At 48.7% G+C, this 22537-nt stretch overlaps 2 protein-coding genes across 11 annotated transcripts in view; both read right to left on the reverse strand.

The window, feature by feature from the left end:
* Positions 1–76: 76 nt before the first annotated feature.
* LOC126999851 (differentially expressed in FDCP 6-like) lies at positions 77–8326 on the reverse strand. The gene is made up of 10 exons (XM_050862914.1): positions 7766–8326; positions 5093–5215; positions 3757–3963; positions 3402–3635; positions 3040–3302; positions 2746–2947; positions 2415–2566; positions 1977–2128; positions 1482–1606; positions 77–935 (listed from the first exon to the last, which is right to left on the reverse strand). Exons 1-10 carry the CDS (start codon positions 7979–7981, stop codon positions 747–749), a joined length of 1863 nt encoding a protein of 620 aa, XP_050718871.1. The 5' UTR covers positions 7982–8326; the 3' UTR covers positions 77–746.
* A 4577-nt stretch (positions 8327–12903) lies between these two features.
* Positions 12904–22537, reverse strand: part of LOC126999856 (nascent polypeptide-associated complex subunit alpha, muscle-specific form-like) — an 85021-nt gene continuing 75387 nt past the window's right edge. For 7 of the 10 annotated variants that reach the window (XM_050862922.1, XM_050862926.1, XM_050862929.1 and 4 more), the window contains 9 exons: positions 21176–21646; positions 19960–20038; positions 19174–19282; positions 18839–18943; positions 18132–18206; positions 16430–17599; positions 14668–14754; positions 14342–14473; positions 12904–14212 (listed from right to left, as the gene is read on the reverse strand). In XM_050862922.1, the coding sequence (XP_050718879.1) occupies positions 14048–14212; positions 14342–14473; positions 14668–14754; positions 16430–17599; positions 18132–18206; positions 18839–18943; positions 19174–19282; positions 19960–20038; positions 21176–21646 (2393 nt within the window). In that variant the 3' untranslated portion in view covers positions 12904–14047. The remainder of the gene's footprint in view (positions 14213–14341; positions 14474–14667; positions 14755–16429; positions 17600–18131; positions 18207–18838; positions 18944–19173; positions 19283–19959; positions 20039–21175; positions 21647–22537) is intronic. The other 3 variants (XM_050862930.1, XM_050862932.1, XM_050862927.1) reach the window with 2 other exon arrangements.

Below are 22537 nucleotides of genomic sequence, written 5' to 3' on the forward strand. Positions count from 1 at the left end.
GAAAATTGAAGTTAGCGTTAAAACTCCTATTTATTGATGTTTCTAAGTGCTTTTTTGCTATAGTTATTGGTCAGAAATAGTTATTGGTCAGAAACTACGAAAATACAATTCGATGGGTACGACAATTTGGCAACGCTGCTTGTCAGTCGTTGCGGTAAACCAGCACTCGTGAGTAAATGCGTTTGGTGACAATAGACACAACACATGACTTCCCATAACGTGTAGAGCGACTTTTGTGATGCGATTTTCCAAGGTTGATACTATAATATTGCACTCATACTTACAAAATGTTTAAGCTAATGAGCGAATGAGTAGATGGATAAAGTGTGTGTGTGTGTGTGTGTGTGTGTGTGTGTGTGTGTGCGCACTTTATATACACAAAACGTGACAAAAGCTGTACGTAAAGCCTGTATAGAGTCCTTTTACGCTTCCTACAGGCCGGGGCATTGCTTGTCGGGCGGATTTTTTTACACTGGCGATATTTTGTTGCCTGGCTCACGCTGCTCCCGGATCTTCACTTTCACGTTGCATTTGGGTTGACCTAAGATATTTTGGCACAAGTAGCAGAGGGCAGAGCAGAATCTCAAATCAATCAACCATGAACTTCTTTCCATTGACCAGTTACGTGTTTGCTGTTTGTGTTAATTTATTTTTGTGTTTGTGTGCGTGCGCGGTCGTATGTAAAGCATCAATTTTTGTGTATCACGTCTGAATAAAAGGAGTTTAAGTGTGTAACGGTCCCATTTTCAGTTACTTTCCACGGTACCATTGTTATGTTCGCTCCCGTTTTCGTTGCTTTCCTCATTCTTGGATCGGAATTTGAAGAGTCTGGCGGCCTGAGTGTTGAAGGACGAGGACCGCTTCGGAATGTTCCCGCGCTCCTTCTTGACGGGGCGGAGGGAGTAGGTGCGGACAGGCGGTGACCTTTCTTTGACCTGGAGAGGAAAATGGGATCTCTGTAAGCCATTTATGTATTTGTGCCTGTCTGTCTGTCTGTTTCTATCGATCTGTCTGTGTCCGTGCCTGTCTGTCTTTGTCCCCGCATGTCTGTCTGTCTGTCCATCCGTCGTCTGTCTGGATCTCTGTAAGCCATTTATCTATTTGTGTCTGTCTGTCTGTCTGTTTCTATCGATCTGTCTGTGTCCGTGCCTGTCTGTCTTTGTCCCCGCATGTCTGTCTGTCTGTCCATCCGTCGTCTGTCTGTCTGTCCTCTCTGTATCTGCCTGTTTCTGTCTTTGTCTGTGTGTCTGTCCATCCGTCGTCTATCTGTCTGTTCTGTCCCTACCTGTCTGTTTCTATCTTTGTCTGTCTGTCTGTCTGTCTGTCTATCCCTCCCTCTCTCTCGCTTTCTTCCTCTGTGTATGAGTATGAAAATTATTTAGGTTTCTCCGGATAGGAAAAAAGGTGTTTATAGTATGAATATCTATTACGGAATGCATTATCGAGTCCCGAGGAAGTACAGTGATTAGCTCGACTCATACCTTCATCCTGGCCTCAATGAGCTCCTTGCCCCGCTCAGACATCACGATCTTTTCCCTCGTGCACCGCAGCTCGTGATCCAGACGAAGGCGCTCACTCTCAAGCTTCCTCAGCCTCTTCTCTGCCTCTGGAATCATAATGGAGAAGTAGTAAGCACCGATGCCAGATTATCGTACTCAGAGCCTCGTATTTACCGGTTTCTGAGCCATAGCTATTGACAAAAAACACCAATAGTTAACCATTTTAACGATAACTATATATGAAGGGAGTTATTGGGGTCGAGGAGGGACGATGAAAGTTATTTTGATGGGATCCTATATAGATAACGCAAAAATCTTAATCCAAAATTCAAATATGCTTTAACCACAATAACTGAATGAAGTAGTAACAGGTTTTAGTGCTTCTATATAGATGTAAGTTATTTTGAAGGGATCCTTGTATAAAAAAATCCCAAATCAAAATAAGCTTAACCTAAATATATGAATCGAAAATCTAACCTCTGAGTTGTGCGTCTTTCTCCTCCTGCTGACGTTCAAATTCCTGCCTCTTTTTGGTTTCTTCCTCGAGCACCCTTCGCTGTTCCTCCTGCAGCAGCTCCAGCTCCTCGCGCCTCTCCCACTCCTCCCTCAGCACCCGGGCTTGTAGGTTTCTGCGTGCATATCATGGTCGTTAGCTTTACATATATACATCATTAACTTGAATTAGTATTGAGGTCTAACTATAATGTAATATGCATCGTTGTATTTTCGAACTCATTCCTCATTCTTTGTACGCTATCCTTTGCTGCGCCCTTTCTTGCATTCAATTTTAAAGTCAATCTTCAAAAACAGAAAACACTGAATCATGTACTCTACTTTTCCTATGAATTCGTGTATAGTAAGAGTCAATTCATTTTTGCTTGTTCCCAGAAAATCTGAACATGGGCTGTTACACACCTCACGATTTCTTCATCTCGTTTAGCTTGAGTCTCTTCTTCGAGTAAAGTTTCCAGCTGGATGCGAAGGGTTTGCAGCTCCAGCACCCTCTTCTCCTCCGTCTGGCGAGCCGCTGCCTCCTCCCGCGCGGCTGCTTCTGCCTCCGCGCGCGCCTACGAAGCGAGCAATGTGGTAAGAGTGGAGACATACGTATTACTTTTAATCTAAACTTGAAAGTGAATGATTTTCGATTTGAAGACCTGCACTGCATTCATTTCACTGGTATTGCTCTTATATGTAAAAAAGAAGCAGTATTACGTGACCACAAAAAAATGTAACAACGTGAGGTTACCATTTTCTCGGCCATCAGCTCGGCCTGCGTGTTCTCAATGATGTCCGCCTGCGAGTCTCGTCTGATGCGCTCCGCCGTCTCCTTGGCCTCCTCCTCCGCGTGCTCGTGTTTCCTCGTCGCCGACAGCAAGGCGTGGTACGGCAGCTGCTCCTCCGAGTGGTGGATAGCGATGTCCAGAGCCCTCAGCCATTCACTCTTGCTTCTAAAAGGTAAACGGACATGTGCGTTTTATATGATTCTTTCTATCCATCCCCTTTTCCCCTACAATCACACGTCGTATGTTCTTAGGCTTACCTGTGGTCGGTGGCGGCCAGCTGGACCAGTTTGTTACTCTGTAGGCACAGCGTGAACCTGCAGTGGCGGGCACCGGGCTCATCGGGGATGTTGTGCACCGTGGCGGCGGAGGTGAGGGGGACGTAGGCACGCCCCAGCACCACCGACAGGGCCGCAGACTTAGGGCTGACTTTATGGCTGGGAGCTATCAGCGCCCACGGTCGCACTTCCATATCTCGCTTTACCCATATTGGGGCCCACCAGGCGCGCTGGTACACCTTTCCCTGTTGGGAGACATGATAAGAAAAAAAGCTCACGTGACAGTATCAGGTCAACAACATTAAACCCAACAGACTATTTCGTTTGGAAGCACACCAACTTACGTGTTTTAAAATCTGATCCACAAAGTTGCCATAGATTTCATTGACTGCATTGTCCAGCGCCGTGGATTCCGTGTCCTGGGCGTAGCGACCCTCCAGGAAGGTGATGAAAACCGGGAAGGTGAAGTGCGAGATGACGGCCGCCAGCTGATTAAAGTCCCGGGCGTCCCACTCCCTCCCCAGACTGATGACCAGCTGCCGCGTCACCTCCCGCACCTCACCTGTGTTGAGGGTCACCTGGGGACAGTGGCACATGATGATGATGATGATACTGATGACGAAACGATATATTTTTAGTGTGTGTGCGTTAGCGCTTCCTGCAACCAGTAAACCGTTCACAAATAGCAAATGTGCGTACCTGTATCAGTCCTTTTCTTTCCGAGGATTTGTCCGCCAATAAACAAAATATCCTGAAGAGCTTGAACACGGCATCCTCGGAGAAGAGAGGGAAGTGCCGCTGGAGCAACGTGTGGCGGCCCAGCAGCCAGAAGGTGTGGTCCAGGGCGTCGTGGTGCTCCTTCAGGCCCTCGTAGCTGGTTGACCCGTCGTCCACCTCCGCCAGGACCTGGGAAGCCAAACCCCTCGTCAGCGCCTTCGCCTCCACATACGTTAATTGACTTACGTGATCGTGACGCCTTAAATTAGTGTTAGACATTCCTGGTTTTTGTGGTTATTTTCAGAGTTAATCATTTGTTAGTTTTCCCCGTTTTTTACATGCATTAATCTTTCGTCAACGCCTGCGCCCTCACATACGTTAATTGACTTACGTGACTGTGACGCCTTAAATCAGTGTTAGTCATTCCTGGTTTTCGTGGTTATTTTCAGAGTTAATCATTCATTAGTTTTCCCCGTTGCTTACATGCATTAATCCTTCGTCAACGCCTTCGCCTCCACACACGTTAATTAACATACGTGGCGCTTCAAGTAAATAAATTCGTGTTAATCAATCCTGGTTTTCGGGGTCATCTTCACGGTTCATTATTTCTTTGTTTTCCTATTCATATACAACCGTTGTTTACATGCATTCACTCTTCGTCACCGCCTTCGCCTCCACGCACGTTAATTGACATGCGTGACCTTGTGCGTGACTGTTTAAATAGACCAGTTGGTGTTTTAGTCATTCCTGGTTTTCTTGGTTAATTTCAGGGCTAGTGATTTCCATTCTTAGTGTTCTTGCTCATACGTATAGCCGTTGTTTACAGTACAAATCTTAGTGAGAGGCCATTCACACCGGTACCTGAGTCCGTGTTCAGCTTTCTCACGTCATACAAAACTCGTTATCCTTAATATTGATGAAAAAAGTAATAAGTTCGGTTAAAAATCTCCCCTACTGAAAAATATCTAATGCCCGACTACTAGGATGCCTCCAATAAAGCAAATCGACTCCAAAAAGATTCCCGCGTCACTAAAGGGGCTATTACACTGGGCAAATTTTCCGTGGATCTTCAGTCAAACCACGATTCCCGCTAGCGTGGATCTCATTTGTTTCTTGTTATTGCTGCTGCTGATGATTGTGAGTAATACCGTCGTCCCTCGGTGAAATCTACCATAGCTTTGGAAGATTGTGGACATGTCAGAAAACCACGGAAATAGGAGAACCATGCCAGGGGAATTCATGGTTTTACTGAAGATCCACGGAAAATTTGCCCAGTGTAATAGCCCCTTAATATGCGCAGCGGGGCGTGAGGACTTACTTCATGGGTCAGGAAATACAGGTACTGCTCGAAGGTGAGGTGCTGGGAGCTGAGGTACTCGGCGATGCAGTTCTCAACCCGCCTCTCGACCTTAAGCAGAACCCCAACATTTTGCGTCAGCACCTGAAAGAAACGGCTCGATCAATGTGTGCGTGTGTGATAGATAGATAGATAGATAGAAGGATAGAAAGATAGATGGATAGATAGACCAAAGAGGAGAGCATAAAGAGACCTCTCCACCAGCGTTGCCAGATTATCGTATTCACCCTTTGTATTTATCATTTTTAAGTCTCAAACTCTCGTACCTGCACAAATAGCGATAGAAAATTAAAGTTAGCGTTAAAGCTGTTATTTATTGATGCTCTTTCTTTTCCTTTTTTGCCATAGTTATCGGTCCGAAACTACGAAAATGCAATGCGATGAGTACGATAATTTGACAACGCTGCCCTCCACCCAAAATTGACCTCTCTTTCGGCCTCTCGTTCTGCGTCTAGCGTTTTTTTTTTTGTTCCTGTCTTTATTTCTTGCCCTCGAGCTGCCTCCCTTGTTGTAAAAAAATATACATACACTTAAGAATCTTGCGTACAGTCAAATGGACCTCTCTTTCGGCCTCTCGTTCTGCGTCTAGCGATTTTTTTTTGTTCCTGTATTTATTTCTTTCCCTCGAGCTGCATCCCTTGTTGTAAAAAAATATATATACACTTTTAAAAATTTTCCGTACAATCATGGCCACAACAATATTCGGTCAACGATATGGATTCACGTGGGCAATTGAGCAAAGGTTGATCTTCCTATTGGCGGGATGTTTTCAGATTCGCGGGATTGGCTATGATGTGGGTGCATGCAGGCGCCAGTGTATGATATAGAGCCACAGTCTTAACCATTTTCGGCGCCCAGGCACACAGATTCGACAAGGCTTTCGTTTTCAGGAGTCTCGGGCGTTTCCATGGGTAGTTTTATGACCCTGGTGGTAGTCTGACAAAGCTTCTGTTGTATAACTTGAACGCGAAACAAAACTCTCATGAGAACCCGATCAGTCTCCATATCGACCTTTGGAAATGAGGATGTGAGTGGCGGATGTGTCTATGAATACTGACTTAAAAAATGACTATGTATATAATGTAATCTGAGCACATCTTAAAGCTCTGCACCTTGACATAGCTGGGTTGTTATGTTGAATTCTAATGACCCAATATTTTTTTTTTTTTACAGCAGAGTCAATTCAAGGGCATAAAAAAAGGTAACAAATGTGAAAAAAAGCCCGCTACTCACTGCTCCTATAAAGAGTTAGAGGAGTGGCCGAAAGATAGGTCAATTTCGGGAGGAGATAAATACGAAATAAATACGATAAAGGAGCTTATAAAAACTGTCCGTAGCATCTGTCGCATCGTCACACGCAGCACTGGCGTTGGAGCTGTACCAGGATATGTCTGTTGTGGGGCACAGTTCGTCGGGAGGTGTTATAAAGAGTGAAAGTTGTGAGGCCTCTCGGTGTGTGTTTAAGCAGCATAACAATGACCAGAAACCCGGAAAGAAATTAAAAAAAAATAATTGTCCTGTCGCCGCTGTTTCTTTTTCATCAACACGTGGATTTTTTGTGCGTCTTTGAACATTGCACCAAGACTGTAGTTATTCTCTTGTTGGAAGTGTAAGCTCTTAACAATGGAAGTGTCACCTGGCAGCCGCCCTGGTCACTCGGCGGCCACACATCTCAGAGGAGCTGTGCGTAGCCGCGGGGGAGCGTTAACTTTGCAAGTGTGTGTGTGTGTGTGTCCGTGCGTGGACGCGGGAATACTTGATATGCTGGTGTAAAAACACTTTCGTAACTGTGAATTGATTTGAATAAATAGGATGCAGAATGCAAACAAGGACTGCATCAGAATTTCTTTCGAAGGATATTTCAGAAGTTAATGAAGTGACACAAAGGCTGCGTAGGAGTGAGGTGGAACAACCAGCCTGCCTGCAACACAGATCAGTGTGTAGCTAGTAATGATGCAGGAATGGTCGCTCAACAATGACACAAAATTATCATGATTCTCGTGGAAAAGGCATAGCAGAATTGAAGCCATGGTGACGTAACACCATGAAAAATTAAAAAAAAAAATTGCTGCCGATGACTGACATGGAATTTCAAACATACTTTATAAACTATTTACAGAAATCCAATTTTTGTTAGGTGTCATCAGCAGTCCTCATATTTCAAATGAATATCCAAGTACTTGACCGTGTCTCACACTGATGATGATCTATAACGTCCACGTAATAAAACACGAATGTCAGTTCATGGTTCCAGCACCTGTGGGGCAGCTGGTGAGTGCGGGTCGCGGTCACGCCACAGTGGGTCGGGTCGTAAATCTCGTTAATCTGCAAAAGGTGATACGACACCTGTCCCTCGGGATGCCAAGGCCAACTTCAACACTCCAAGTCTGCATAAGACACTGGCCTCTGACAGGCACTCAGGGATCACCAACCATAGAACAGCCCACAGCAGTGACTCAGACCCCGCCTTTAAGGAAGGGGTAGGCCACGCGGGTCCGAAGAAAAGCTCACTAACGGGGCAAGTGTCAAGAGGTCGCGGCGGTAGAAGGTCCGGGGCGCCCTGCTTCGCCCGCCCACACCTGTTAGGCGAGGCGGCGTAACACCGACTACTCCCGCCCCTCAGGGCTGCCTTACCTTTAGTTGGCTCTTAGGGACTGCTCCGGTCTTCTGGTGGTCAAGGGCGTCAAAGGCAAACCACAGGCTATTAGCGACCAGCTGGCCCAGGGTCGCCATGACGGGCCGCCGGGAACGAGTGAGTATCGTGCAGTGCTGGAGACCCGCCCGTGTAAGGAAGCACCACGCCACCCTCTGGTTTGTCTCATATTTTACTTGTATGATGAACCCTCGCATTCAATTCCTTTCACTTCATAGGGTTATCTGTGGGCATCTTAAAGGACTGCACCGATTTTCTGTACCAGAATCCTAACGTTCTTGAGATACAGGCTTCATGTTGATAGAATTCTAGTGACGTCTGCCATCTGCCGCCACTCCAAACCTCCCTCTCTCTCCTGGCCTCCTCCTTTCATACAAGCTGGTCCTCTTGTGGGCATTGCTTTCTTTTGCACTAAACAGAACCGACTCCCCTCTGTTCTTCATCAACTCGTGCCAGAGGGGCGGTGCAGGCCGAGGCTATGGGGGAGCCTAACTCCGCCCTCGGGCTGAGATGTAAAGAGGCGGCGATAACTTGTGGAACACTCTGGAGAACACAGAAAAGTGTCAGGTGTCTGGTCATACCACCACCACCACCACCACTAGCACCACTACCACCACCACCACCACCATCCCTGCCCCGTGCTGCGACCAGTCCCACTCCAGCCACCTGTCCCATTTACCTGTGCGCCCTCCTGCCTGCGGCCACTTCCTACACCTGCCGCAGGACATTCACCCCCCCGCGCGCACAACACCCTCATTCATCACACACACACACACACACACACACACACACACACACACACACACACACACACATATGCAGACATACACACCTGTTTGCAAATTTATCGTTTCACAGAATTACATATTCAATTTTTTTTCACCCTCCCAACGCTAATTTGTAAAACCTCTAGACAAAACCTAAGATACGACGATCCATTAAGGACACCCACGCGGCCATTACCCAAAGTCACAACATTCTCCAAAACATGAACTAAGAACATGCCAAGGGGGGGGGGGGGTTGAACAGACGGTGACCCAAGTGACGCTTCTCCCACATGCGCCGCACTCCCTCCCGCATACCTTGCCTTTTATATCAGTTGGCGCCGGCACCGACACTCAGCCCGTTTTCTGTGGGTGTTGAAAGCAGGAGAAAAAAAATAGGGAGACGGAGGCTGCTGCTCTTAGGGGGGGTCACAAAACTAGCTAATCCAGAGAGAGAGAGAGAGAGAGAGAGGGAACACAGCTGTCTCGTGAGGTTTGAAGGACTTGTTAGAGACACTGTAGGCTTCAAATGTCTTGTGGATAGGAAGGAAAGGTTAATTGGTTTCGTGACTAACAAGAATCTAGCGGGGAACTTACAAGAACTCCTAAGCGTCAGCGGAAAAGTAACAGGAATCGTAATCAAGCTGAACAAAAAGATTAGACACAAAATATCCCAGGCTTTTGAACCAACGTCCACCTTTAACGATGCAGAAGTAGAGAAGCTCAACAGAAGTGTGGAAGCAGCGAATGAGAAGCATATCATTAACGTTTAAATAGTCATGGGAGATTTCAACGCCAAAATTAGTACCAAGCAGGCTTATAAAGAAGGAACTGCATGGTAATTTTTGATTTTTTTTTTTTTTAACAGAGGAGACAGTTCAAGGGCGTGAGAAAAAGAAAACAATAATGAAAAAAAAAAGCCCGCTACTTGCTGCTCCTGAATAGAGTACAGGGGAGTGGTCAAAAAGAGAGGTCAATTTCGGGAGGAGAGAGGTACATAAAACGAGAGAAAACCAGTTTGTAGGATTCGTAAAAAGGCTTAGAATAATGAATAGATCTAAACGAAAGGGCGAGCAGTAAATGGCCCTGAAAAGAAAGAAAGAAAAAAACAAACATTTGAGAAACGATGAACGAAACTAACTTAAAATCTTACTGGAAATCCGGACACAGTTAAGGATATATCATCATCATCATCATCATCATCATCATCATGTCATTACTAGTTCATTGCAGAAGACAGGCCTTTCCCAACGTACTCCACTTGTCTGTCAGATGTTAATGTACTCCAAACTGCTCCAACAAATGATATAATCCACCTTCATCTCTTTATCTGATCCTGTGTGTGTTTGTGAGGAAAGAGGGGTGGTGGGGGGAAGGGAGGGGTGGTGGGGGGAGGGAGGGATGGTGGTGTTGACGAGCCATGTGTATAGGGAGGGAGGCACAGCAGGGTCAGTGAGGGGGAAGGAAAGGGGAGGGTGGGGGGATGATACCATGGAGCGGCTTGGTCAGTGTTGCGGGTGCTTGCGGAGGAAGATAAGGGCCCGAGGGACGTCTTAGTGCAGGGTGATGCTGGGGGCGCGAGAAGGTGTCGGGGAGTCATTCTCTCACGCTCATGTCTCGTTCCCTAACCTCGTCCTCTTCACTTTCCCTACCATGTCTTTCCTCCCCACTTTTATTTACATTCACATAGATAGATAGATAGATAGATAGATAGATAGATAGATACACTCCTACTGTCTTTCCTATTTCCCACCTGCACCTTCACCACTAACCCACTTCCTCTTCGTACTATACCCCTGATTAAAAAAAAAAGATAGATAGATAGATAGAGAGATAGATAGATAGATAGATAGATAGATAGATAGATAGAGATAGATAGATAGATAGATAGATAGAGAGAGAGAGAGAGAGAGAGAGAGAGAGAGAGAGAGAGAGAGAGAGAGAGAGAGATGGATGAATGGGGGCATGGATGAGCTGCGGGCACCCAATAATGATATCACTCAGTCAATTGTGTGCTGCATTCACCCCTTTGTGTGTGTGTGTGTGTGTGTGTGTGTGTGTGTGTGTGTGTGTGTGTGTGTGTGTGTGTGTTTTCCTTGTCGATGAAAGTGTCACGTTCTTTTTCATTTTTTCCCTCAATAAGAGATTCAGGGCGTTTAATACATATCATCTTTAAGTCCTCCATTTCCTCCCACGTTCTCCTTTCCTCCTCCCTCGCCTACCACGCTACAGTCACCTCCTTACATTTAAACACTCACCATATGCCCTGAATTCCTCCTCCCCTCCTCACCTCTGCTTCCTCTCCCCCTTCGATGCCCTCCATTATTTTTTTTTACAGCAAGGAGTCAGTTCAAGGGCATAAAAAAAGGAAACAAATGTGAAAAAAAGCCCGCTACTCACTGCTCCTAAAAAGAGTTAGAGGAGTGGCCAAAAGATAGGTCAATTTACCCCCTTCAGTCTCCCTTCTGGTCTAGTCTGCTTGGTAACTTCCCCTTCTTCGCCTTCCTGTCCCCCTACTGCTCTTACCTTTCTCGTAGGCCGTGGCGCCGTCGGACCTGGGGCACCTGCTGTTATGGCCTCGATGACGCCACCCTCAAGCCAGTGGGACAGCACTGTGACGTCACTGCACCGTGTTTACATTGGGAGGAGGTTTAGGGGACGAACAATGACTCACTCTGTTCCTGAAGTGGGTTCCGGGGAGGTGTGTGGTCGGCCCTCTTACTCTCACTCTCACTCCCAGCCTCACCTCACCTCACCTTGCCTTACCGTGCCAACAGCCAGCTCTCTTATCTTCCTCATCTCTATCACTCATCTTTGTCTTTCTTCGCTCATGTCAGTGAGATTCCGGGAGGTGTGTGGTCGGCCCTCTCACTCCCAGCCTCACCTCACCTTGCCTTACCGTGCCACTAGCTAGCTTTCTTATCTTCCTCATCTCTATAACTCATCTTTGTTTTACTTCGCTCATGTCAGTGGGATTCGGGGAAGTGTGTTGTCGGCCCTCTCACTCCCAGCCTTACCTCACCTTGCCTTACCGTGCCACCAGCTAGCTTTCTTATCTTCCTCATCTCTATAACTCATCTTTGTTTTACTTCGCTCATGTCAGTGGGATTCGGGGAGGTGTGTGGTCGGCCCTCTTACTCTCACTCCCAGCCTCACCTCACCTCACCTTGCCTTACCGTGCCACCAGCTAGCTTTCTTATCTTCCTCATCTCTATAACTCATCTTTGTTTTACTTCGCTCATGTCAGTGGGATTCGGGGAGGTGTGTGGTCGGCCCTCTCACTCCCAGCCTCACCTCACCTTCACTTTCATTTTCCTCATCACTCACTCATCCCCGTCTTACTTCGTTCACGTCTTCACTTTCTCGCTAGTTAAGGGTAGAATGGTTATCTGAATTTGCTACTTCCTTTCCTTTTGTCATTTTGATGTGTGAAATTTATCGTTACACCCAAATCGTTATTATCAAAGGTATTATGCTTATGAATAGTTTGAAACGCTAACCCGTCCGCTGCGATTGGCACGGATTTCGCCATCACTGGTAGCCTGGTAACATATGCTTCCAGGTCTTTCTGTGCCTCTGTGGTGGGTAGTGGAGTGTTTCCCATGTGGTATTGGTATGCTGGATCTCCCCTCCCAAGATGCATGACCTCACATTTTCTTCACTAAATTGGAGCAGCCCTTTTTTTGTTCCACTCCTGTAGCTTGGTGATGTCTTCTTGTAGGAAATCCTCATCCAATGGGTTAACCCGGCAAGAGCATCAGCCGTACTGCTCCTAGGTCGGCAGAGCTTTCGATAACTGGTGCACGCCGTTGACGACCTATGATCCAACCTTTCCCCGGATGGAATAACAGACAGACAAACCTGTGACTCAACGTTCTCCTGCGTCGTCTCCCGTGGCAGCGTAAACATACGGACATACTTGCTTGAGAGGAGCAGGTGGCTTGATCACCAACCACCTGTTTGTAGTGGCGTGATGCATCGGGGATCTCTGTCTGCCACGTAGGAATCCCCGGTTACTTTTAAGCCAGTCCAGTTTACCTTCGAGATATGGACATATGGGAAACTTGTCTATGTCTCTCTCTCTCTCTCTCTCTCTCTCTCTCTCTCTCTCTCTCTCTCTCTCTCTCTCTCTCTCTCTCTCTCTCTCTCTCTGTATGTATGTATGTATGTCTATATATTAGAGGGGGCATGAGTGCGGGAGGCTAGATATCGTTTCCCACCGAGATCTTTTATTTTTACAAGGTAAGGAGAGATGTATCAATGTTTTCATGTTCACCTGTGTGCGGAAAGGTTACAATTAAGGAAGTAGTAATAGAAGGGTATCACTGCCGTCAATGAAGTGGTCATAAACTCAAGAGTTTCAATTCTTTTATTAATTTCAGTTAGTGGAAACTAACACATATTATAATCGAAAAAAATATAAGTGACAAAATTGGTATAGTGTCTTCGGTAAGGCGCAAAAGGTTGTCTCCGGCCTGGCGGGGTGCTGGGGCGGGGCGTCGGCCACGCTGCCCCTTCATCCACTTCTCTTCTGCTATACCAGTAATTATATCTACTGCTTGTCTACACTCATTGTTTAACTTCCACAAAACTTAAAACTGTAAAAATGTATGGCAACCTTTTAGCACCAGCGCTAAAAGAGGACTTTACAGCGGGAAGCCGAGCGTCGTGCACCGCCTGGCAGTGTGCAGCGCGGGAACAAGGCTTGTTAAGGCACAAGTAGGTGCTGCCATTTCGGCAGCCTGGCAGGTTAGGGCAGGAATAAGCTACAGGCTGAACGCTGACTGGAGCTGTGCTGCATCGACGTGAACGGCGGCACAACTCTGCGCTGCCAAGGTGCGGGCAGCGCCAACGCGACGAACACCAACAACTGTAATCACGGGCCGGGCGCGGCGTGCTTCTTGGTCTCGCTCCTCGCTGCGTGGCCGCCGCGGTGTGCCACGGGCAGGACCGCACGTCGCTCATGTAAAATCAAAGGGCGAGGAATTCCTCGTCCGGCATGTCGTCACGCTTCCACGCCGCACATACAAAATGAGGCAACAGAACAGGCTATGAAAAATGTTCACGTGGTTTCGTAGGAGATTCAGTTGCATTTGCAACATTACAAATCAGCATGTTCACTCTATACATGAATATATTATAGGTTTACAAATGCATCCTTACAATCTTTAATAACAATGAACACCTAACATAAGCAAAATGTGTGTATGACGAGCCGCGGGTGTAGGCGTGGCGAGGCAAGGGAGCCTCCTTCAATGACGCCAACAGGACACCTTGCGCCCACCGCGCTGCCGTGCGCGCCGCAGCGGTGCAACAATGAGGTGGCTGAAGGTCATTAGAAGAACCTTCACATCACCAATGGAAAAACGCGACTAATATATATTAATATGTACACTGCACCAGCTTTGTATTCTCGGTGAGTTGATGAAGGCAAAGCAAAAATATCGTATTTGTAGTGAAAATGGGATTCCGCCAGCATCGTGGAGGCAGCCTGGCAGCCTACATGATGACACAGGCGGCGCCACAGCAGAGCGGCAGGCACACGGGCACCATGGCCATGCCGCCCTTGGACTCGGAGTGGGCGGAGCTCTCTTTGTAGCCCTCCGCACGCTCCATCCTCCACTTGGCCTTTCCTCGTCGACGGCCCTCCTTCAGCGTCATAGTCTGTTAGAAGGAGAACGTGACAATTTAGCGTCTGGGATGATCAAGCGTGTCGCTACGTCATTAAGACAAAAGACAGGGAGAGGGGAAAGAGAGCGTAATTACAGCAGGGAGAATGGGTCCAGTACTCACATGCATTGTCTCGTGGAAGAGCTCGTGTCCGGGGGGGTAGTACACTGGCGACCCCGCCTTGTTCGTCGAGGGCTCCGCCTTGGCCTCCGCCACCGCCGTCGCCTTGGCGTCAGCGTCTGCCCGCACCGCCACCTGCAGGAACAGTAGAAATCAAGAGGTAGCCTTTATCCATTTATCTATCTATCTATCTATCTGTCTGTCTGTCTGTCTATCTGTCTATCCATCTATCTATCTATTTATCTATCTATCCATGAACATCCCTCCCCTAACCTCCACACACACACACACACACACACACACACACACACACACATACATACACGCACCTGGTTGTTGTGGGGCAGGAGAGGTTCGTGGTCAGCGAGGTCGCCGCGTCTTGGACTGCGTGCTGGGGGTCCGCCGGGGGGACCGTCCTGTCGGGGGACATGGAGAGTTAGGTTCCGTCTGGCAGGTTAGGGGCAGGAATGGAGTCAATGGTGTTGTCTAATTTACTTTTTTGTTTGGTATAGTATTTTTTTTATATATATACGGTATTGCTCGTGTATCTTATCACCCAGTTTGAAAATTTGATATGACGTTTTTTTCTTCAGTGTCGTCTCTTCTCTTCTAACATTGTTCCCTTTTTTGGTCATTGGGTAGCCGCTGTTTTCTTCAGGAGCGAGGTCTTCCGCCTACAGATAATCTTCCCTCACCACACACAAGCAACCCTCACTCCACCGCCCTTCCCATACACATAAAGCCTCAACACCTTTCTTTCACACACGTACACAGCCCCACCATCCTCCCCTCACACAAAGCCAAGCCCCCTCCCCCCCACACACAGCCCCACCATCTTCCTCTCACACAAAACCAAGCCCCCTCCCCCTCCATATAGCCCCACCATCTTCCTCTCACACAAAACCAAGCCCCCTCCCCTTCCATACAGCCCCAACATCCTCCCTCACACAAAAACATACAGCCCACACCCTCCTCCCACTGCACACTTACTTATAAACTACTTACAATCTACTTACAAACGACTTACTTACAAACCTGAACTTCGCATTAACGGAAGTATTAGTGTACAGGCTTATACCTAATTCCTATCACCCCATTGCCGTCGTCACCAGAGAGGTAGCGTAGGGCGAGGCAGCGTGCGTCGTCTAAGGTGTATTAAAAAGCGTGTTCGCTGGGAGAGGCGCCGCCTTAGCCCTCCTGGTGCATGTAAAGTAGACGAGGTAAAGCGACAAAGGGACAGACTAGACAGTAGCTACATTGTTACACACGTCAGCTTGGCTATGGACTTAATATTCCCTAGTGGTCTACAGGGTGACTTAACTATGTGGTGCTAACTATTCCTGTCATCACAAGCCACTGCCGCCTTCAGTGTGTGTGTATGTGTGTGTGGGGATTGCGATGTGTGTGTGTGCGTGTGTGTCGGTCTTTACGGTCTGCTATATGGGAGTTTGATCGTGAAAGAAAGGTGTTTTCCATAATTTTCCTATTCTAAGCACAGAAATGAAGATGTGATACGTGTGGTGGTGAATGTGTCGTGACGGTGGACGGCAGCGGCGGCGGCACTGACGGTCCAGCCTGGCGGGGCTCAGACAGGTCTCGGGCTGTAACTCTTGGGAGACTGCACACCCTAGTTCGATTATATTTATCAATACTATTATCGTTATTATCATTTTCATCATTATCATTACTATTATTAGGTATTATAATACTAAATGATAATAATAATAGTGATAATTGTAGTCATTTGGTATGGCCTTCATCAAATGAATCGAAGTTAGAAAAAAATTGACTTCTAAAGAAACATTTTGCGTGCGGAGCCTCGGGCGAGCCTGGCAGAGTGGACCGTCGGGCCGCGGGTTAGTGCTTGTAGCGTTACCTCAGGCGGCGGAATGGGGGAATGTTTGCGCAAGGTCATTTCGTTCTCTAATCTTGTAATGTATTGCTGCAAAATGGGGAAAACATTGTTAAGTTTATTCAAATTATTTAGAGGGCGGTTTTTAGAATACTGTTACGGGCCACAGGGTAACCAGAGGTGGATATTGAGGGGACAAAGGAGGCGGGACAGGGGAGGGGTGGAGAAGGGGTGCTCACCTCTGAGTCTGAGAAGGAGGTCATCAGGTCATCCACGCGGCGAGGAATCTTGCCGTTGTCCGAGGGCTTGATGGGGGAGGTGTCCGGGAACGGCAGCGTGTGTGTCTTGGGCTTCCGCACTCGCTCCAGTGAGTCTGAGTACGAGGTCCTGGACACGTTAGTGACGTAACTCACGTGCTGGGGTCCACCGGGGCTGCGGGGCTCCGGGGACACGGACCGTCCACGGGTAGAGTACGGGGTGGAGGTGATTGGAGGAACATCGCCTCCGTCAGGGCCGCCGGGGTACCCGCCAGAGTGAGTGGTGCGCGTGGTGGTCTTGTTGATGGTGATGGATATTGAACCGGGGTGGCCGGGCTGCCCGGGGCCGTCAGGGCCACTGGGGCCGTCGGGACTCCCAGGTTCACGAAGCTTACTAGGGTAGCCAGGCTCATCTATCGGACGGCTGCCTGGGCCGTACGGTCCTCCTGGGCCTCCAGGGCCATATGGTCCTCCTGGGCCTCCGGGGCCGTATGGTCCTCCTGGGCCTCCGGGGCCGTGTGGTCCTCCTGGGCCTCCGGGGCCGTGTGGGCCGGTGTGATCCGTGCTGGTGGTGTCGCTGCGGTTGACAGTTCGACTCGAGTAGGAGTGGATATTGTAATTAACGGAGGACGAGGGATGCCCTGGCTGCCCCGGCTGACTGGGCCTCTCCGGGGGACTGACTTGACTGGGCTTAACAGGAGGACTGACATGACTGGGCTGCCCTCCGTGGCTGGTGTGGGTGTTGCTGTGGGTGTGGTGTGACAAGTGTGAGTGTTGAGCAGAGTGGGTGGAGGGCGCCACTTGGAGGGCCGGAGGCGAGCCAGGAACAAGCCCTGCAGGAGGAGGTGGAGCCCCGTCAGGCAGGGGCTGCCCAGGCTGGATGGTGTAGTGGTATGAGTAGTGGTAAATGATGGGTTGGGTCTGGACCTGTGAAGAAGGGGTGGGGGACGGCGCGCCCTCGCTGGCTGGCACGGACTGGGCGCTGGGCACATTCACATAGTTAAGGGGTGGCAGAGGCTGCACGCCAGACCTGCCCGTTGTGTCAGTCCCTCCGTATGTATAGATGTAGGCCACGCCGGGCTCCCGCGGGGACAGCTGGGGAGGTGTTGGCATGGGGATGGGTTCCTTCCAGGACTGGCTCCCTGGAGAGACCTGCAACAAGGAGAGGAGTGAGGGGCAGGACAAGGGCGTGGGCGGGGCACCACGGCAACACCACACAAATGGGACCCATCCTGACTCTCCTGTGAGGCTGTCAGTGTGTCGCCTGGCTGAGGTTAATTATTCAGCTTTGTTACTTGTGAATGACTCAAACTGTATTTGAATAAAATATATATCACAACTATGGCTAAGCTTGGACAGTCGCTACTGAAGAGGCGAGTCGCCCTGCGGCCGAGTGAGAGGCGGTGAAATAAAGTGTGAAAAATGCCGCTAAGGTTGGCCTCGCTCTGTTAGAGTGCTCAGCACCATGCTGCTAAACACACTCAGGAGCTACGTTAGAGAGTAGTATGAACGGAGCGTGTAGACGACAGACACTGCATGTAGTGTGAATTACAGGGAGAGAAATCCAAGGATCTAGAGAAGGGCCAATGCCCCATGCAAGGTACTGGAGCAGAGTGGTCAGGCCGGGCCGAGAGCCAGCGTGAGAGGTGCCGGAAGGGACTTGCCACCCTGAGCTGTCACTCACGTGCGGAGCGCCGCCATAACCTGGCCAGTACACTGCACACTGTAGCTGCGGCTGGCGAGGGGAGGCCGGCCCACGCTGTAACAAGACAGTCACGGCCTCCTGTACTCTCTGAACGAGCAGGGCAGGGGGGTGGGGGGGGCGGGGGGCAGGGAGCAGGGCAGACCCTCGGCCCCCTGACTCGAGCAGCGCATGCTAGCTCACTACTGTGGCAGATATTAATATCCAATACCTGGTGCAGTGAGTCTCACAAGGGACATGTTGATTAATTTAGTCTAAACTTTGCCGATAGTAATTTTAGTTATGACAGGTTGTTAATGTAAATTATTTTAATTTGTAGTCAGTTGTTTACAAGGAACAATTCCTTCTGCCACATTAAGTGACTTAGCCTCTGTATGAATCTGTAACATTCGCCTTCAAAGCAATCCTGGTTAACGAAACACTACTATAGTAAACTGCACTTATTATAATACTAGTGTTTATACCGCACTAAGATTACTTATTATTAATCAAATCACCCATTCACCGGTTTTGGAAAAGCTGCCTTCCCGTGAGCGCCCTGAGCGCCCCTGAGCCAAGGCAAGGGTCAGTAATGTAATTTTGAGGCAGGAAATACCTTAGTGAGGCTAATAAACGGCTCCCAGACATCTGTCAGCCTAACTAAGGGGCTTGGGAGGTATGTGCACTTGACCTGGTAAGCAAGGGGTTACCTGCGGAGGAGAGGAGAGCGTCGAGGTGGTTGAGGCAGAGGTGGAGGTGTGGTGGTGCTGCCGCTGGAGCGTCTCCCTTCTCCTGGCCTCCTCCTCGATGCTCATCTGTGAAGGGGCGTTCAAGAGACATGACACAGGAGCGAGAAAAGGGAATTGAAATGTAATTACGATGTCCAGTGAATGGAGAGAGACTGTACCTTTTCGTCATTCAACTCAGCCAAGTACAGGCGTTTCTGATTTCTCTCGTTACATTGAACGAGAGTGGTGCGAGTGAGCAATAGGTCTGGAAACGGAAAATACACTACAGAAGGAGAAGAAGAGAAAAAAAAGCTTACCGTCGGGGGGTGGCTGGAGTCCTGAGCCTCGTAGGTCTTTTCGAATCTGTTGCGCCACACGATGCGCCGCACTTCACCGCTCTTGTTGGGGTCATCGAAGTCCTCGTTCCTGTTGGGCAGACGCATTATGCCTCAGGTGCCTTAACCCTGTACACACACACACACACACACACACACACACACACACACATTCTTAAAGCAACGTGGCACCATAGCTCGACTCAATACAATTCCAGAGAAAGAAAAATGTATATAGTAAGACGTAATTGAGGAGAAATCACCGGTACCCTTTGACTCGCTAGACTTCCTGAAGGTTGTCCTGAGTTTGTTTTAGGGAGAGCAAGTGTTACCAAATCATCTCCCTCGGCACACTATTTTCCGGTTCCTGACCCATAACGGTTGCAAAAGAACCTTCAATAAACAACGGTTCTAACCATAACTTTAGCTGAATATCGTTACTGGTGTGAGTTCGATAGTTTGGGGTCTGAAACTGATATATGGTCGGTATTATAAGATACCTGCGCTTCCCACATCAGTATTTCTAAAGGTCAAAGAGAGGATCAATTTCGTTCTAATGAGTGTTTCTTTAGGTTCACGGTACAGAAGAAGGGCCAAACTACCACCAGGGTCATAAAACTACTTCTGAAAATGCCCAAAACTCCTACGAAAGCCTTGTCAAATATGTGTGCTTGGGCGATGACAAGTTTAGTAATACGGCCCATTATCTGAGTACTACAACCTTGTGACGCTGGGGAGAACACGAAGCCACGAGGACAAATTACTTACTCGTACTTGTTGGAGACGGTTGTTGACCTGGTGGTGCCGTTGGAGAGGTTGGTGCGGGGCTGCGTGGTGGTGGTGGTGCCTGTCGAAGGGGAGACTTAGATTAACCACAGGAAGGGATGCACGGAAACTCCTTAACACGCCCGGGCAATCTCTACGCTTCATCCTTCCACCGTAGCAGATATGAATAGTTGTTGAATTAGTCCTGTATTGAAAGCCATTAAATGCTCTTAGTTGCCAATCTAGTTTCTTAATTCTTGTTCTAGTTTCAGGCTAGTTAGAACGATGTCAGATATGATTAGTATTTTCTCGGTTTTATTATTGAATTTTGTTACTGGGTATAATTTTCTATGACAGAGCAAGAAAACAAAATTAAATGTCTCTATGTTATGAAAAGTCGTGACACAAAATATGCAAGAGAGAGAAGGACCATCACCAACAGGTTTCGACGCGCGTACACACACACACACACATACACACACACACACACACACACACACACCATGCCGTCCCCCAGTATACACACAAACACACGCACATGCAGTTTTAGAAAGCCTCCCTTTACGCGTCCCTTTAGAGCTTGTCACTGAGCCGGAAAGGGAGACGTGACCTCGATGTTGACTCTTGAGAAGTTGTGGTCAGCGGCTCCCCATCAGGCCCAGTGGACGGCAGGTCTAAATAAGTACTCTAAGCTCATCTCTAGGCCTTGAGTGTATGTAGGAGTGCTAGTGAAGGGAACGAAGCTAAACGGAGACACGATATATAGTCATGGTGAGAAGTTAGTACTGTACATGGGATTACACACGTGACAGACTGCAAACAACACACACACACACACACACACACACGCACACGCACACGCAAACTCTCCACTGCCGCCGCACAGTTACTACACTATCTTTGCGTTGGCTGACGATGAACAAAAGGGAATAAATCAGCAGGAATCTAAACACTGGGTAAACATGTCAACCATTAATGTAGCGTCTGGCAAAGTAGCAAGGCCAGTGTGAGGGCAAGGTGAGGGCAGCTGGAGGTCACGCCTTGCCTTGGGACCTGACCTCTCCCTTAATTTGACCTGGAGAGAGAAAGGTTGCTGTTCCGCAGGGTATGACCTCCCTGTCGAGGCTAGGACCCTCTCTACTACAGGGACACAGGAAAAAGGCGTGGGACGAGGAGGGCAGCAAGGGCCACACAGCCACTCTACACAGCGTCCACTTACTCCTTTCTCCCCGCGGCACTTTGGGTTGGTGCGTCTCGCCAATGTGGGACTCTGTGGTCCTCTTGGTTGTAGTGGCGGTGGTGGTAGTTTCCTTGGCCGAGGCCAGCGCTATTGACACAGCTGTGTCCATTGGGTCGATCTTAAATTCCTCTCTCTTAGTAGTTTTAAGTATAGAACTTTTTGTGCTCTTTGGGCTGATGGGGGCCGCGGCGGGGGGCGGCGCCTTCTTTTCGGTGACCTTGGCAGGGATGACAGTCTCCCGCACCTCGGTAGTGGTTCTGCGGCTGGCCGCCCCCGGCTGCTGCGAGTCCTCCAGAGTGTGTATGAGTGAGTCAAGCTCGTTGATGTTCTTCCTGAGGCGCCCGAGCGTGGAGTAGTCGGTGGTGACAAGGGTTGTTGTCCTCGTGGTGTCCTTCTTGACAGACTCTGAGCCGTAGGAGTCCCGCGGAGACACGCGTGTTTCTTCCCTGGCTGTGGGACAGAGCCAGGGTCAGGTCAGGTTCTCGCGACACATCCCCGCCGCGCACACACGCCAGCATCTGGTATTCGTGCACTGTACTACACATACTGATTGAAACCATGTATGCACCCTCTTCCGACAGACACCACACCCCGTGTCATCGTTCTCCTTTCATTTACTTACTAAACGTCCAAATATTAATAATAATGGATGAATAAATAATTTTGTGTCGCATCCCCCACCGGGATGAAGCCAAGGTGTAGTACAACTATATTCCTTGACCCACTTCCAGTAGTGCTTCAATTTAGGTCTTTAGGCCAATTACAGTCATGCACTTCGTCGCGAACACGGCGATGTGTGTGACAAAGCCGGGCGAGCAAGGAGGCGGTGGCCAAGGGGGCGTGCCGGGGTAAGGCCTTACTTGACCCGAGTGGAGGCGACTTCCGAGGCTCTGAGTTTGGGAGTTAAGGGAAGTCACGAACAAGACCTTGGGCACAACACACCTCCAGTACCAAGGATAAAGGAAGAACATTTTTTTCTTTACCCTTGTCCGGCACCGCCTCACCGCTCCTTCCTCACTTCGATCCCAACCATAACCCAAACTCTTTTTACAACTGGCAAAGTTTAAGAGAAAGAAACTATGTTAGCGTGACTCCCTTCACGGTCACGAGCAAAGGTTGGTGTTGGGTGTCAGACCGTTAGTCAAGGGAGTGAGTGAAGGCTTGCCCGCTGCGTGTCGAGTTTATGAAAACACGCAACCATCGCCGGCCGTGACTGAAAACGCTACAGAGCACTACTGACACACGCACACAAGATAAAGTAAAGGAAGATAACCGAAGGACATTTATAGGGAAGACAAACAAGGGCTTTACAGTCACCAACAAAACCATATCAAGTTATAT

This window comes from Eriocheir sinensis, chromosome 17 (genome assembly GCF_024679095.1).
Source record: "Eriocheir sinensis breed Jianghai 21 chromosome 17, ASM2467909v1, whole genome shotgun sequence".
NCBI lineage: Eukaryota > Metazoa > Arthropoda > Malacostraca > Decapoda > Varunidae > Eriocheir > Eriocheir sinensis.